We start from the raw sequence: 17,393 nt of genomic DNA, 5'->3' as shown, positions 1-17,393 counted from the left end.
GAGTTCTTCGCCCCACCGACCGGTGTCCCGAGCTGGCCGGCACGCCGAGTCCCCCGCCGCAGCGGTCCCGCGCCCGTCCGGCCTCCTGCTCCGGCCACGCCCGAGCAGCGCTGCCGGTGAATGGGGGCGCGGGGGCGTGGGTCCCGGTTCAAGCTTCCCATCCCGCGGCCCGCGCCGGATCCTGGGTCTGTGCTTCGTCCTCGGCCACCGCTCACTCCCCACCTGAGGGGAGTCCCAAGCCTCCCAGGACCCTGGAATTGGAGGGGCTGTATTGACCATCCACTCTGGGATACTCGATGGGGCCCGTGGAGGGGCTTCAGGGCTCACCGAGCCCGGACATCGGGAATCAGTTGCGACACAATCTGTCTTCCTGGGACGAAGGGGCCCCGGTTTTCACTACATTTCCAAAGGGGCCGACTGTAATAGTGGAAAACTCACATTTCTCAAGCTCTGACCACGTACCAGGCAGTGTGCTAGATAAACCCTTTCCAAACATCCCTTTCAGGTCTTTCTCAGCCTGTGTGTAGGTCATATTATCATTCCCCCCCCCCCCAAAGAGGAAACAAGCCTAGAGACGTTAAGTAACATGTCTGGGAATCAGCAGGGGTTATTAGTAAAGACAGGGTTTATCTGTTTCAACCCTTTTCCTGTTGCAAATGAAAGTAAGTTGGCCCTGGAACCAGGGGTGCAGATGACTTATCTGGCTCCAGTACTGCACTACAGATGATTTTATCTTCTCTCCAGATTCCTGAAAAACACCCTTTCCAGTGTCTGGCCAGACAGATTTGACCCCAAGTCCTGAGCAGGAGCAAGGCCGATTGGGAACAATGGCAACTGCCCCTGGCCTGCAATCTCCACCACCGCTGGAGCAAGATCGGGAGCAGGACGAATACCTGATCGTGAAGGTCGAGGAGGACTTCTGCTGGGAAGAGGAGCCCTTCCTGGAGATGGAATACCCCAGCCCCGAGACCTTCCACCAGCTCTTCTGGCTCTTCTGCTGCTAGGAGGTCGCTGGACCCCAGGAGGCCCTGAGCTGCCTCTGGGAGCTCTGCTGCCGCTGGCTGCAGCCGGAGCTGCGCACCAAGGAGCAGATCTTGGAACTGCTGGTGCTGGAGCAGTTCCTGACAGTGCTGCTGGGGGAGATCCAGGGCTGGGTGCACGAGCAGCACCCGGAGAGTGGTGAGGAGGCCGTGGTCCTCGTGGAAGGGCTGCAGCGGGACCCCAGGAAACAGAGGCAGTGGGTGAGGTGGGGGGCATTTTGACCCTGAGGTGAGGAAAAGGGGCCCCCGTTGCTGAGGTCTGCAGCTGGAGAACCCTTGGTTATTGGGAGGACCAGGGGCTACCTAGATACGGTGAATTGAAGAAGGCAGATGCAAAATGTTTTTCAACCTTGGCCAGTGGTTGTCCAGCCTTTAACTACATACAGCACCACTATCCCTTTATAAACTAGTGTGGATTGTCTCATTAGCACTGTCCGAGCATAGGCCAGACACCTTCCAAGTCCAGGCTTTGGGAGTATAAGACTCCCCAAAAGAGGGAAGGACACTGGGAAGAAAGACCAGGGGCAGGGGGCACCGTGGTTAGAATCCCCAGAGGTTCCCCAATTTTTCTAGAGCTGTGCCATCCAAAACAGTAGCTACCAGCCACATGTAATTTTTAAAATTATAACTAAATCAATTTTTAAACATAGTTCCTCAGTTGCACTGGCCACCTTTGAAGGGCTAGTTCTTCATATGTGGCTAGTGGCAGCTGTCCTGGACATCACAGATACAGGACACACCCATCATCAGGGGACATTCTATAGACAACATCGCTGTCTAGAGTAGATATTCTATGGACAACACACTCCAGCTCCTTCCAGCTACATTTGGAGAAGAGTGGGAAGTTTCTTACAAATTTCTCCTGCTCTAGTATTAGTCACTAAACTCCTTGAGATTAAAAAAGTCCTTCCATCTGTTGTTCCTACTCTTTTTTTCAGTGCCATGCCCAGACAAGGCACTTGGCCAATGCTGGCAGGTCATTTTTCTCCCTGTGGCAATGCCATTGGCCACTCACTGCTGCTCTTTTGCATTCAGCAGAATGGACAACCCCCCAAACTTGGCCACAATGGGAGTTCACTGCAGGAAGAAAATCCTGCATCTTGGTGGCCAAGGACTCAGGCTTCTTTCCCAGCCCTTCTGGCCTCAGTGTTGGGGTTCCTGGCATGGCTTTCCTCTTTCACTGTGCATGCCATCACTGAGCAGAGGGGGCCATGCCTCTCTGGCCAGGGACTGTCTCCTCTTAGAAGTGTGGAATGTTGGACAAGAGGGAGCCTGAGACGGGGTCCCCAGGACTAGTTGCAGTTCCCTGGGGATGTCTCTTGTCTCAAGTGTGGATTGGCTCATGAACACTGTCCCAGCATAGGCCAGACACTTTCCAAGGCAGGGCTTTGGGAGTTGAAGAGACCCCAAAAGAAGGAAGGACACTGGGAAAAAAGACCAGAGGCTGGGGGTGCCCTGGTTAGAACCCCCAGAGCTCAGTTCTGAGACCCAATTTCATCTAAGTCATCTTTCCTGGAATCAGGAAATAGATCATCCCAGAACATCTGTAGATGATTTGAAAAATCTAGCAAACTGAAATGAAACCACGGCTGATTCAGGGCACTTCTGGCCCAGGGTCTGTTGGGAGCATCAAGGAACAGAGGGTAAAATGTGACAAGTCACACTGATGTAGTATGACAGGGAGAAACGTGGAGTAGAGCAGGCCTCCTCTTGTCCAGGAGGGAAGCCTGATGTCTCCCAGGAGCTGGCTGGAGGGACGACTGTGCACACAGTCAGGCAGAGGGAACGAATCTGCAGACAAAGGGGTTGGGGACCCTGTTGGGGTTTTCCTTGTGCCTTCTGGGAGCTGATGGGCAGATCTCTGTGTCCAGGGCTCAGAGGTGCTCTCTGACGACGTGGTGTCCCTTGGGACAGGGAGACAGTCCTTGGAACACCAGGCGGAAGCTCAGCCAGAGAAACTCTCCCTAGAGGAAGGGGCTCGATGCTCCAGTCAGCTACCCCCAGCCCAGGCTCACCACAGACTAAAAAGTGGCCCCCTGCTCTGGCCAAAGAGGGTGAGTAGCAGTCCTGCTGCAGGAAAGAGAAGTGTCGCAGGAGGGGGCCTGCTGGAATGTGGGTGCACAGGCTCTGACGAGCTGAACTGGAGTGGGGAGCAGCTGGGACCATCCGGGCCTTTGCTGCCGTCCATGTGTGCCTGGGGGGTCAGGGGTGCTGGGGTGAGCAGTGTGGGCTCCCCCTGTGACTGTCTGCTCCTTCTCAGGCCCACCAGCCTCCCAGGGTCAGAAGATGGTAGCATCTTCTTCCTTCTTTTCAGCTTGGCCCTAGGTAAGCAGGCATTCCTGGTCTGTAGCATCCTCCTGTCTGGCCCTGTGTGTCACTCTCTTGTTAAGGGGACACCACTCCCCCCGTGGCCAGGGCTTTGGATGTTAGAGGAGCTCCCCTCTGGAGTTTCCCTGCTCTGTCCTGGCCTCCTGGGAAGTCCTGCCTTCTCTCCAGATGCCACCTGAGTATTAGGCAGACCCGGAAGATTCTGGGGTCCGACAGTGAGGCAGCGTGCTGGAATCTCTTCAGGTCTGGGTAAAATACAGGTTCCTCCCACACCCCCTGGTCTGGAATGGGAATCTCCTTTGCTTGCTTGTTTGTTTTCTAAATAACAGCTCTATTGGGATATATGAGGATACTTCAGAAAGTTCATGGAAAAATAGAATGGGAAGATAATATGAATCGTTCTGTGAGCTTTTTTTTAAAAAAAAAGATGACCTGTAAGGGGATCTTAACCCGTGGCTTGGTGTTGTCAGCACCACGCTCAGCCAGTGAGCTAACCAGCCATCTCTATATAGGATCCGAACCCGTGGTCTTGGTGTTATCAGCACCGCACTCTCCTGAGTGAGCCACGGGCCGGCCCTCTGTGAGCTTTTCTTAAATTTTAATTTATTGATTTCGATGAACTCCTTTAAGTACCCTGGTAATTCACATACCATACAATTCATCCATTTAAAGCATACAGTTTTTTGTTGATTTACAGAGTTGTACAACCATCACCCCAATCAATTTTAGGACATTTTTAGCATCCCCCCAGAACACCCTGGACCCATTAGCAGTCCCTCCCCATTCCTCCCCTGTCCCCCCAGTTCTAGGCAACCACTAATCTACTTCCGGTCTCTATGGATGTGCCCTTTCTAGACTTTGTTGGCTTGTTTTTAACTACTCCCCAGGTCAGGCTGGTGCTAGATTTGGAAGCCACTGGCCTAGAGGCATCCTGACCTCCCCACATTGCCCTGTTTGGGTCCCTGAGCTGGCTGGAGCAGAGGCAGGGGCGCTAAATCTTCTCTCTGCGGAGTGTGGGCCCCAGTGACCAAGCACACAGTGATCGCAGCTGCTCCACACAGCCCATCTGTCGCTTCCACCGTGGTCTTCCAGCCCTGCAGCCAAGGAACAGAGCACAATAGCAACAGCGTTGTCCCAAAGAGCAAGATCCAGCCATGTCTGCCAAGGCTCAGGAACAGGGGTGGATGGCAGCATTCAGAGTGGCCAAGCGAGGGGACACAGGAAGGGGACCTGCCATCGTGACAAGAGTAGAGAGGGGTGGGGTGACCCACCAGACAAAGCCCTGCCCAACGGAGTAGTGAGGGGGCAGTATCCTGGGCCAGTGGCCCTAGTCAGGGTGATGAGGGTGGCTCGTTCGGAGCCGGCACTGAGTGGCATGCATTCCAGCAGGTGCCAGTGACCTTGGAGGACGTGGCTGTGTACCTGTCCAGGGAAGAGTGGGGATGCCAGGACCCAGCTCAGCAGGACCGCGGTTGGGACGTGCTGCCAGAGAATGAAGGTAACGAGCAGGGGACCTTGTCCTTTGGGACAAGCATTATAAAAATAGGACCTCCCGGCCCCACGCCCCGGGGTTGGTTCAGTCACTTGGGGCGATCCCCGTTCGCCCAGCTTGGCTTCAGCTTCAGTTCTGCCCTTGGCCCCCATGCACAGAGCTGCTTCCAGCAAGGCCTGGCTGTCCCCCTGTGCTGTCTAGAGGCCTCTCCTGACCACCCACCCAAGCTCACCACCCCAACACCAGCCCTTCAGTATTTTCTCTTCCCCTCCATCTCTTCCTGCCACTCTGCCACCACCAAAACCTTTGCTAAAGGAATCTGGGGCTGGCCAGTGGGCCCAGTTGGTTAGAGCGTGGAGTTACAACACCAAGGTCAAGGATTCTGGTCCCAATACTGCCCACTGCCAAAAAATAAAAAGCAGCTTCTTGATTTACTTATCAGCGAGGGTTCTTCAGATAAACAGAACCAGTAGGAGATACAGATTTATTTTCAGGAATTGGCTCACATGATTGTAGAAACTGATGAGTCTGGCTGGCTAGAAACTTAGGATTTCTGTATTACAGTATTGAGGCAGAAGTCGTTCTCTGGGAAACCTCAATTTTCACTTTTAAGGCCTTGAACTGATTGGATGAGGCCCCCCACACACAATGGAGGATGATCTGCTTTACCTACAATCAGCTGATTGTAGGTGTCAGTCATCTCTACAAAATACCTTCTAAGCAGCATTGAGATTGGTGTTTGACCAAACAGCGGGCACCGCAGCCTGGCCAAATTGACTTATACAAAGCAGCCACACCACTTTCCTTTATGTTCTTGTTTTTTCCTGTCTGTTGCATGGATGAAAATGAACACATTTCTGCTGCAGACATGGTCGCTGGACTGCTGTCCTCTGCTCTTTGTGTCTGTCTCCCCATGCATTCATTGTGACTCTCGGTTACCACTTCATCTCTTTTTTAAAAAAAATTTTTTAATTAAAAAAAATTTTTTTTGTGACCAGTAAGGGGATCGTAACCCTTGGCTTGGTGTTGCCCTCACCGCGCTCAGCCAGTGAGTGCACTGGCCATCCCTATATAGGATCTGAACCTGCGGCCTCAGTGCTCCCAGCGCCGTTGCGCTCCCAGTGCTGCACTCTCCCAAGTGAGCCACGGGTTCGGCCCTTACCACTTCATCTCTATTGTCTTGTGGAAACTCCAGACCTTTCCACGGCGTCTCTCCCAAAGCCAGTGAGGGCTTTGGGCCATTTTCTCACTTCCTCTCCCTGGGGAGAAACCGAGGATGCACACTAGCAGAAAGCTCCTCACACTTCTTTCTGAGCTTCCACATTTTCCGTGGATTCTTCTGACCCGCTTTGCTCTGTTAGGGAAGGGGTGTTACGGTCCCACGAGTTCTGACCCAACTCCACGAGTTCTGACCCAGCCCCATGCTCAGGTCCTCCCTGTTCTTGCCCCATGAGCAGAACTCCCCACTCCCAGGCCCCGCAAGTGACTGCCCAGCTGGGGCAGGGGAAGTCTCAGGGGACCCAGCCAAGGGTAGTGCCTGCAGGGCCCACTCAGGTGAGGAGATCCGCAAGAAGGAGACAAATCCCAGTTAAGATTCTCCCCTCTTCTGGGAGTTGAGACCTTGGCAATTGTGTTTGAAGTTCAAGTTCAAGGGCTTAGAGCAAAGGTCTGCAGACTTTTTCTGTAAATGACCAGATAGTAGATGTCTCAGGTTTCATGGGCCATATGATCTCTGTTGCAACTACTGCCATCCCTCTGTATCAGAGGGTTGAAAATATTTGGGGAAAGAAAAACATAACAATACAGCAGTTTAAAAAAATACATAAAAAAGGGCCGAGCCCGTGGCGCACTCGGGAGAGTGTGGCGCTGGGAGCGCGGGTAGCGCTCCCGCCGTGGGTTCAGATCCTATATAGGGACGGCCGGGGCGCTCACTGGCTTAGCGCGGTGCGGCCGGTCTCAAAAAGGACAAAAAAAAAAACATAAAATGTATAGTATAACAACTATTTACGTAGCATTTATACTTGTATTAGGTATTATAAGTAATCTAAAGACGATTTAAAGTATACAGGAGAGGGCTGACCCATGGCTCACTCAGGAGAGTGTGGTGCTGATAACACCAAGGCAATAGGTTCAGATCCTGTATAGGGATGACCGGTTAGCTTACTGGCTGAGCGTGGTGTTGACAACACCAAGCCAAGGGTTAAGATCCCTTTACTGGTCATCTTTTTAAAATAAATAAATAAAGTATACAGGAGGATGTGTGTAGATTATTTGCAAATACATAGTTTTATACAAGGGACTTGAACATCCATGGATTTTAGTGTCCATGGGATCCTGGAACCATCCTCCACAGATACTGAGGGACGACTGTACTCAGGTCCACGTTCTAGTGCAGAAGCATCCATGAACAGTAGGGAAACAAATGGGCGTGGCTATGTTGCGTTAAAACTTCATTTTAAAAATGGAGCGTGGCTTGTGGTTTGCCCAGTCCCTGGCCCAAAGGAAAGGCAGGGGAGAGAGATGACCCTAGGAAAGGTCTGGGGCTCAGGAAGGAATCCCTCGTCACAACAGCAGGCTGGGACGAGGTAACGGCATGCAGGCAAGGTGAAGCCAGAAGGGTTAGGGTGCGCGGGCAGCCTGGGCTGGGCACAGCCCATCAGAACAGCTCCCAGGAGAGATGCTGAAGCCCTGCATTGGCAGCACTGAGTATGCACCTCCTGAGTGCAGGGCACTGTGTGAGCTCCTCCAGGGCCAGCAGGAAGAAGTTAAATGCTTTACACGGTGGCAGGAGCTGCCCTCTTCTTCCCCACCCACACCCCGGCTCTGTCAGATGGAGGGAATGTCAGGTCCCATTCAGGGAGCAAGCTGGTTTTGTTTCTTATTAAGAGTTGTCTTTTTTTTTTTTTTACTATTAAAACTTTTTATTTTTTATTCATTATTATTATTTATTAAAACATGACCAGTACGGTGATCTTAACCCTTGACTTGGTGTTGTCAACACCACGCTCTCCCAAGTGAGTTAACTGGCCATGCCTATATAGGGATCCAAACCTGTGGCCTTGGTGTTATCAGCACCACACTCTCCCAAGTGAGCTACAGGCCGGCCCTTAAAATTATTTAGTAGCATCATTTTTTTTTTTTTTTGTCCTTTTTGAGACCGGCCGCACTGCGCTCAGCCAGTGAGCGCACCAGCCATCCCTATATAGGATCCGAACCCGCGGCGGAAGCACCGCTGCGCTCCCAAGCGCTGCACTCTCCCAAGTGCGCCACGGGGCTGGCCCCCAGTAGCATCATTTTTTAAAAATTTTGTTTAGTTTTGTTTATGTTTTGGCAGTTGGCTAGTACAGGGATCCAAACCCTTGACCTCGGTGTTATAATACTGTGCTGTAACCAACTGAGCTAACAGGCCAGTCCTTCTTTTAAAAAGTTTTTATGGTCATAAAATACATACAATTTGCCATTTGTAAGTATACAATTCAGTGTCATAAAGTACATTCACACTGTTGTGCAACCATCACCACCATCTGTCTCCAGAACTTTTTCATCTTCCCAAAACTGAAACTCTGTCCCCTGTCCCCGTTAAACACTAACTCTCCATCCCTCCTCCCGCAGGCCCTGTAGACTACCCTCGTCTTTGTGTCTGTATGAATTTGCCTCCTCTAGGTACCGCATAGAAGAGGAATCATAAATATTTGTCCTTTTGTGCCTGGATTATTTCACTTAGCATAACATCCTGCAGGCTCGTCCATGTAGCATGAGTCTGAATTTCCTTCCTTTTTAAGGCGAATAATATTTGATTGTATGCGTACACCACATTTTGTTTATCCACTCATCTGTTGATGGACACTTGGGTTGCTTCCACCTTTTAACTATTGTGAGTAGTGCTGCTGTGAATGTGGGTATGCAGATATCTCTTGGACATCCTGCTTTTATTTCTTTTTGGTATATATCCAGAAATAGGATTGCAGGATTATATGGTCATTCATTGTTAATTTTCTGAGGAACTGCAGTCCTGTTTTCCACAGCATCTGTGCATTTTAAATATCTACCAGCAATGCACACGGGTTCCAATTTCTCCACATCCTCACCAACACAGTTTGTTTAATAAAAAAAAAAATTCTTTGTTTTTTCATTGTGCATGTTTATGGGGTACAGTTTATTGTTTTAATACATGTGTATATTGTATAATGATTAAATCAGGCTAGTTAGCATATCTATCACCTAAACATTATTTTTTGTTTTTTGATAATAGTCATCCTACTGGGTGTGAAGGGGTAACTCACTGTGACTTTCCCTAATGACAAGTGATGCTGAACATCTTTTCATGTGCTTATTGGCCGTTTGTATATCTTCTCTAGAGAAATGTCTATTCAAGTCCTTTGCCCATTTTTGAATTGGGTTGGTTGTTCTTTTGTTGTTGAGTTGTAGGAGTTCTTTATGTGTTCTGGATACTAATCCCTTATCAGACCTATGATTTGCAAATATTTCCTACCGTTCTGTGGGTTGTCTTTTCATTGATAGTGTCCTTTGATGCACAAAAGTTTTTAATTTTGATGTAGTCCAGTTTATCTGTTTTCTTTTGCTGTCCGTGAAGAGTTAGATTTTAGATGGTGTTCTATAAAGTTTGGGTTGGTCATCTGCAAGCTCTGATGACAGGCATCTAGACCAGTGGTTCTCCACTGTGATCCATCTTGCCCCCAGAGGACATTTGCCCATGAGTGGAGACATTTTCGGTTGTCATGACTGGGGGCAGGGGAGTCATCACTGACATACAGTGGGTGGAGGCCAGGAATGCTGCTGAACATCCTGCAGTGCACAGGGTGCCCCATCACGGAGACCCAGCCCAGTGTTGGCCCTGTGGATGTCATTCGTACCACGACTGAGAACCCTGATCTGGAGGTTCCTGAGAGCATCTTACACACAGCCGAGTTCATGCCCTGGCACAGAGGGTCTGCAGGAGGTGACAGGGAAAGAATTGGCCAGCCCTCCTGGCTTCCTCAGGTCCACATGGAGTTCTCAGGAGGAAGGAGGGAAGAATGCGATTCTGCCCAGCTCTGCCATTTCCCTGAGCCCAGACATGACCTCCCTCCCAGGGTCATAGTTGAGTTGTTGGATTTTGCTTACAAGGTGCCAGTCCCTGTTGGTTTACATCCAGTCCTTTTTTGTGGGGGAGGGGGCAATAAAAGATTTATTTGCACTTGCTTTAAAAAAAAAATCAGGATTCCTGGCTCAAAAGCTTTTTAAAAATTTTTATATAGGGGGCCGGCCCGATGGAGCACTGCTACAGTGCGCCGCTTGGGAGTGCGGTGGCGCTCCTGCTGAGGGTTCGGATCCCACATGCAGACCGGTTCCCGCTCACTGGCTGAGCGAGGTGTGGGAGCAACACCGAGGGTTGCGATCCCATTGCCGGTCCCGGTCCGGTACGGGCGCGACACTGAGGGTTGCGATCCGTTGCTGGACACGAAAAAAGACAAAAAGGAAAAAAAAAAAAATTTTTATATAGGGGGCCGGCCCGATGGAGCACTGCTACAGTGCGCCGCTTGGGAGTGCGGTGGCGCTCCTGCTGAGGGTTCGGATCCCACATGCAGACCGGTTCCCGCTCACTGGCTGAGCGAGGTGTGGGAGCAACACCGAGGGTTGCGATCCCATTGCCGGTCCCGGTCCGGTACGGGCGCGACACTGAGGGTTGCGATCCGTTGCTGGACACGAAAAAAGACAAAAAGGAAAAAAAAAAAAATTTTTATATAGGGCCAAGCCTGTGGTGCACTTGGGAGAGTGCGGCGCTGGGAGCGCGGTAGCGCTCCCGCCGCGGGTTCAGATCCTATATAGGGATGGCCGCCATTGCACTCACTGGCTGAGTGCAGTGTGGCCAGTCTCAAAAAGGACAAAAAAAAAAAAAAATTTTTTTTACATATAAGGTGAAACTCACATAACATAGAATGAGTGACTTTTTCAGTGAACGGTTCAGTGGCATCTAGTACATTCACAGTCTGTACAACCATCATCTCTGTCTAGTTCAAAAGCATTTTTCATCCCCCTGAAAGGACACCAGGACCTGATGGTAGCCACGCCCTAGTCACCTTTCTTCCAGCCCCTGGCAACCACTCATCTGCTTTCTGTCTATATGGAGTTGCCTGTTGTGGACATTTCATAGAAATGGAATCATATAATTATGTGACCTTCTGTGTTCTTCACTCAGCATAATGCCTTTAAGGTTCATGCATGTTGTAGCATGTGTCAGCGCTTTATTCCCTTTTATGTCTGAGTAATATTCCATTGCATGGATAGAGCACATTTTGTTTATCCCTTTGTCTATTGATGGACATTTGGGTTGTTTCCACTTTTGGGCTTCTGTGAATAATGCTGCAGTGAACATTTGTGTACAAGTTTTTGTTTTAGTATGTGTTTTCAATTCTCTTGGGTAGATATCTAGGAGTGGAATTGCTGCATCATGTTTTTGAGGAGCTCCTAGACTCAGTTCCTTTTTAAAAAATTCTTACAACAGACCAGTGAGGTGGTTGGCCTCATCCTCCAGCCTCATCTCAGTTTTATAAATGTGAAAATTGAGACTCAGTAAGCACCAGACCCATGTTTGGCTTTCTGGAGGTGCAGGTTTGGAGAGAGGAGGGGAGGGCCAGAGGGGCCTGCCCCAGTAGTCTGGCGGTGGATGGTGCCTTGAAGTGGACATTGCCAAGGGCAATGGAATGTTCTGCCCCTCCCGTGTTGGATCAGCGAGTGCCTGCTGTGTGTCACCTCTCGCATAGGGACAGAAACACAAAAGATTACTCAGAGCCTATGTATTCAGAGCAGTGAAAAGCCTGAAGGGACTGCACCAAGGGAGAACTCTTTCAAGAGAGGAGAGCCCAGGCACAGCCCTGAGTCAGATTTTGCTTCAGTTTTTACAGAAGAAACACAGGTGGTTAATCAATTCTAGTGAAAACATAAACAAACTGGCTACATGACAATCTTCACTAAAGCAGGTGTAACTTAAAATAGTTCAAGCAATTTACCATCAGGAGTCATAAAACTAAGCTGTGTGATGTACAAAAAGAAACAATGAGATAATCACCATAGTGCTTAGTTCCCCAAGAAACTCAAAGAACAGCTTAGGGCGAGATGTGGAACGTCCCCCAAGCACTAACTAGCAGAATAGCCTTGAAGATTTTAGCTCACATACTTTCCCTTCATTTAGGTTTAGCTGCAACAAGGGCAACTGTCCCCAGAGCAATCACTTTTCACTGTGTTTCAATTCTCTTATCTACTACATCAAAGGCTTTAGTCCTGTGAGAGTTTTCTGGTCTTTCCTAATCTTAGCATCTCTGTGTGTTTTCCTAAAGGGTTGGGCTTTGGTCGCCTAAGCTAGAGAGGCTCTGGCCTCCTAAATTACAAGACTTTGGTCCTTCTAAGCTACAGGCTTTGTCTTAAACTAAGAACTTTGGTCCTTCTACACTACAGGCTAAACTAAGGACTTTGGTCCTTCTATGCTATAGGCTTTGGCCCTGTGAAATACATGTGTTTTATTTCTATCTCATTAATGTCAATATCATCCACAGCTGTGTGCATAAAGCTTCTCATGGGGGCTGCTTTCATGATGTCTGCTCCCCGGCCCCATCATCCAGGCACCCCAGCATGCTTTGTGCCACAAGGTCCCTAGGTGGGATTACTCTCGTGCTGCAGGTGAGGAAACAGAGAAGTTGAGTCATTTGCCCAAAGTCACACAGCTTGGAAGAGGCAGAATCTGGATCAGTGCAGGATCCTCTCGCCTTGTGCTTGTGGCACAACAGCAGTGGCTCTTGAACTTGGATCTGTAAAGGGGCCGCAGGGGCTTCCCCAAAGTGTGCAAGGGGGTGGCCCAATAGCTGGGACCTCATGCCTCCTGGTCCTGCTCCAATCAGAACAGCCTAGAGCAGGGTTTCTGCACCTCAGCCCTGTTGATATCGGGGCCTACATCACTTTCTGTGATGGGGCGTCCTGTGCAATGTGGAATGGTTTCCAGCATCTACAGGGTAGAGGCCAGTTACAAACCCTGTATTAATCTGTTTCTGTTGCTTATAACAAAACACACGGAACTGGATATTTTATAAATAAAATGAAATTAATTGCTTACAGTTTCAGAGGCTGGGAAATCCAAAGTCCAGAGAACACATCTGGTGAGGATCTCCTTTGGTGGTAGATTTACAGCAATGCAGGGGTCTCACATGGCAGAAAGTGGCAGAGCAGAGATTCTCATGTGCTCTCCTTGTAAAGCCCTCAGAACCACGCCCCTGGCCACCATTATTAATCCATTCACAGTGGCATGGTCCTACACTCTAATCACCTCTTCAAGGCCCCACCTTTCAATTACCATAATAGGATTTCCCACCCTTTCAACACTGTCACAGTGGGGGCCAAGTTTCCAATACCTGGAACTTGGGACACAATTTAAGCTTCAGTGAGTTTGGGGGGGACGTTCAATCCACAGCAAATCCCTCTCTCCAATCATGACAAAATGTCTCCCAACATTGCCTCCAGGTGACAACCCCTGGCCTAGAAGTTATGGCACACTGGCACAGACTCCTGGGCTCTGTAACTTACCAGCCCTCTGACTCTGGGTAAGTTCCTTAACCTTCCTGTGCCTCAGTTTCCTCACCTGCAAGATGGGCCTGGTAATAGCACTGGCTCTTATGGGTGTTGGAGGATGAAGTAAGTTTCTGTTCATTTGGAACAGTGTCTGGCACGTGGTATTAGAATCTCCAGTGAGGGTTCTAACACTTCCCTGCTAGATGTTTGGAAGGAGAATTTGGAGAGTCCTACCTAGCATGTGTCTCCCTCTTTTCATAAGTGGTTCCCTTCCCCTCTCCCCGTGAGTGCCTCAGGGACTGTGCTTTCTCTGTCTCAGGGCATAGGACCCAACTGGAGGGTGACAGCGACACCTTGGAGGACACACCAAGGAGAACGGAGTGGCGCAAGGTGCTGTTGGGGCAGTGTTGGGAGTCCAGCCACCCCAGGCCTGAGCAGCCACATGGCTGCTCCCCACTGGACAGAGCAGGGCCCCATGGGGTCAACAAGCCATACATGTGCCCTGAATGTGGCAAAGGCTTTAGCAAAATGTCCCACTTGACCAAGCACCAGTGCACGCACACCGGGGAGCGGCCATAAAAGTGCCTGGTGTGTGGGAAGGGCTTCAGTGACCACTCCAACGTCAGCATGCACCAGCAGGTGCACACAGGCAAGAAGCCCTACCCATCCCCGAGTGTGACAAGCACTTCAGCCAGAGCTCCAGCCTGGTCATCCACCACAGGATGCACACCGGGGTGCAGCCCTACTTGTGCGCCCAGTGCGGCAAGAGCTTCAACAACAGCTCCCATTTCAGTGCCCACCGCAGGACGCACACGGGTGAGAAGCCCTATGCCTGCCCAGCCTGTGGCAGGGGCTTCTGCCACGGCATCGACCTACACAAGTACCAGTGGACCCACACTGGGGACAGTGTGCCCCCCAGGCACCAGCTGGCAGCACCCCAGAGGCTGCAGGGGGCCCCTGGTGCCAAAGCCTGACCTCCACGCCCAAACTCGTCCTTTCTCAGACCTTCTTAGAAGTTCCCAGCCACAAAATTCACAAAGCTGCAGAGTCGCCTCTGTCCCAGAACCACAACCCTGATCTGAAAGCAACATCAGGCCAACTGCTTCCTGCGGGCCCAGCATGAGGACGCAGCCATGCAGCGTTTTGGATGCCCAGGCCAAGGGCAGAAGCTGGGCACTGAGCTCTAGAGCCACAGGAGCGCGTACAGGGGGCTGTGCACATGTCCCCAGGAGGCTGGAACAAGTGCCACAAGGGGCTTCCACAGTGGAGGCGTGCTCTCACAGTTCGGGAGGCCGGAAGTCCAGAGTCAATGTGTCAACAGAGCTGCTTCCTTCTTTTTTTTTTTTTTTTCCTTTCCTTTTTGTCTTTTTTCGTGTCCGGCAACGGATCGCAACCCTCAGTGTCGCGCCCGTACCGGACCGGGACCGGCAACGGGATCGCAACCCTCGGTGCTGCGCCCACACCTCGCTCAGCCAGTGAGCGGGAACCGGTCTGTATGTGGGATCCGAACCCTCGGCGGGAGCGCCACCGCGCTCCCAAGCGGCGCACTGCAGCAGTGCACCACCGGGCCGGCCCAGAGCTGCTTCCTTCTGAAGGGCCGGTGGACACTCCATCCCCTGGCTCATCCAGCTTCTGGTGGCTGCTGGTGTTCCTTGGTGCTCCTCGGCTTGTAGCCTTGCCACTCCCGTCTTTGTGTCCATCGTCACGTGACCCTCTCCCCCACATGTCTGTTACTTGAGTGCCTGTTTCTGTGTGTCCTCTCCCCTTTTCATGAGGACACCAGTCGTTGGATCTAGGGCCTCTCAAATCCACTTTGATGTCATCTTAACTAATTATGTATGCAAAGATTCTATTTTCAAATAAGATCACATTCTAAGGTTCCAAGTGGACATGACTTTGGGGGACTGTCTTCAGCCGGCCACGGAGGAGGCCGTGACGGCCCCTGCTGTGCACGGTGTTATGTACCTGCCTGCCCTGGGCCTGGTCTCCAGCCTCCCCTCCATCCTCGCCAAACTTTCCAAATGTAGCCTTTCAAATGTGGGGGCTTTCCCAGTATAACAGCAGAGTTGGGGGAAGTTGGGGTGAGTTTGGGGTCACCTTCATAGATCCTCCGCTGCTCTGCAGGATGGGTGACGCCTGGGGTGGGAATGCTTCTCTGAGAGCCCATCTTCCTGACCTCTCACCCCCAGGGATTGACTGGGTCTGACACCTCTCCCCAGGGTGGGGTCCCGTGGTCATTTTCGATGACTTGGACTGCCTTGGTTGTCCCACCTGGTCTTTCTGAGGTAAGAAGTTTCTACCTTCGAACTTCTATCTGGCCTGTGGGGCATATGATCCTTTGGTCTGTCCACACCCACATCTGGTGGATGGCTGAGAGGAGTGGTATAATAGAGTCCTTGATGGGTTTAGTCATCAGGGAAGTCATGGGACAGCTGCCATAACCATTGGGTTCTGGAACATTCCATCTGGGCAGTTGGCCCTGGCCTTCATACCAGCCTGTGCTTCCCCATTCGTCACCCGGTGGCTGTAATATTTTCACCTTTCAACATAGCCCAGGTTTCAAGGTAGTGAGCTGCTCTTTCTTGGTTCCCTTAATAAATGTCGCCCTTCTCCTGGCCCGTGTGCTCTGTCCTGTGTACCCTGCACAGGATGGGGCCGCCCAACACCAGGATGGTTCTTAGCCTCTAGACAAGCTTTGGGAGCTCCCATGGGCATGGGGTACCCAGCCAGCTGTGGCCAGGCCACCCTCCCATGAGAGAGCAAGAGCCTAGCATTGTCAACACTCCTCCCCCAGGCAGTCCCCAGCCCTGGGCTCATTCCTCTGACCAATGCTGGAGGTGACTGCTGGGGAGCAGTCTGGCTCACTATGTGGCTTCTCCCCCGGAGCCTTTCTGCCATGTCCTCTGCTGGCTCGACCAGTTGTGGCTCTTCACCCTCACGGCTCCTGTGGACGGGGGCTCCTGGGTCCCAGGTGTGTGCGTGAGCTGGGACACTGTCTTGTGCGGTCCTAGGAAGAGGGCTTCTGTGATTTTCCTTCCATGGGTGGGGGACGGAGGCAGTGGGAGCAGCCAGCCTTGGGACCCTGGTCTGAACACCATCACTGCCTCCCAGGTTGCCCTGATAGAGTTCACAGGCAGAGTTGAACATGGAACAAAGAGTTTATTTTCTGTCACCGTGAGACATTCTAAATGAACTTACTGGCATTAAAAGGGTAAAGACTGGAGAAAATGATTGGGTTAAAGAAGAAATAGCCTCTGCTCTTGACAGCTAAGTGTGAAGCTGCTGTGCTGTCCTGGGCTGCGTGCGCACAGGATGCAGGGACTGGGGTGGCCCCAGTTGAGGAAGCCCGGCCTTGCCCAGCAGGAGCAGCCTCCCCCAGGCCTTCTGTGGCCTTTATGGAAGCCTGTGTGGCACTTGGCTTCTAATGGGAATGCCCCTTGTGGTTGGGAGCCGGGGTTGGTGGTGAGGTCCTTGGTGGCCAGATCAAGTGGGGTCTGGAGAGCAGAAGTTGGTGGCCCCATTTTGGCTGCCTGTGGCTGGCATTTGCATGATGTTGCTGCTGGCCTCAGCCAGGCAGGGCCCATCTGGCTGGGTGCAGGGCTTGATGTAGAGAGACCCCTGCCCACCCTCAGTAGTACAGTAGCCAGCAGTGACCCCTGTTGAATGCTGGAATGTTTGATCAGATGCCAAGTGCCCTGCCATGTTGCCTGCGTCCATGGCATGGAGGGACCTGAGGTGACAATTTCTATGCTCTTCCCATGGAGCAGGCAGGGGCCTGGAGACGAGTTGGCGAGAGAACAAAGGTGTCAGGGATCAGGCTTCTGCCTGTAGGGAGAGGCCCGTCTGAGAGCAGCACTTATGAAAGGACTCTGAAGGGCCAGCCCGTGGCTCATTCGGGAGAGTGCAGTGCTGATAACACCAAGGCCATGGGTTCGGATCCTATATAGGGATGGCCGGTTCGCTCTCTGGCTGAG

At 51.4% G+C, this 17,393-nt stretch overlaps 1 protein-coding gene across 1 annotated transcript; it reads left to right on the top strand.

Annotated features, from left to right (window-relative positions):
- Positions 1–803: 803 nt before the first annotated feature.
- On the top strand, positions 804–14,393 carry ZNF500 (zinc finger protein 500). The gene is given in 6 exon segments (XM_008569111.1): positions 804–1,241; positions 2,912–3,098; positions 3,301–3,365; positions 4,758–4,866; positions 13,739–14,083; positions 14,086–14,393. Coding segments are annotated over 6 exon segments (1,428 nt in total). The 5' UTR covers positions 804–827.
- Positions 14,394–17,393: the final 3,000 nt, after the last annotated feature.

This window comes from Galeopterus variegatus, unplaced genomic scaffold (assembly GCF_000696425.1).
Source record: "Galeopterus variegatus unplaced genomic scaffold, G_variegatus-3.0.2 Scaffold466, whole genome shotgun sequence".
NCBI classification, from domain to species: Eukaryota; Metazoa; Chordata; class Mammalia; order Dermoptera; family Cynocephalidae; genus Galeopterus; species Galeopterus variegatus.
This window is presented reverse-complemented; position numbering and strand designations above follow the sequence as displayed.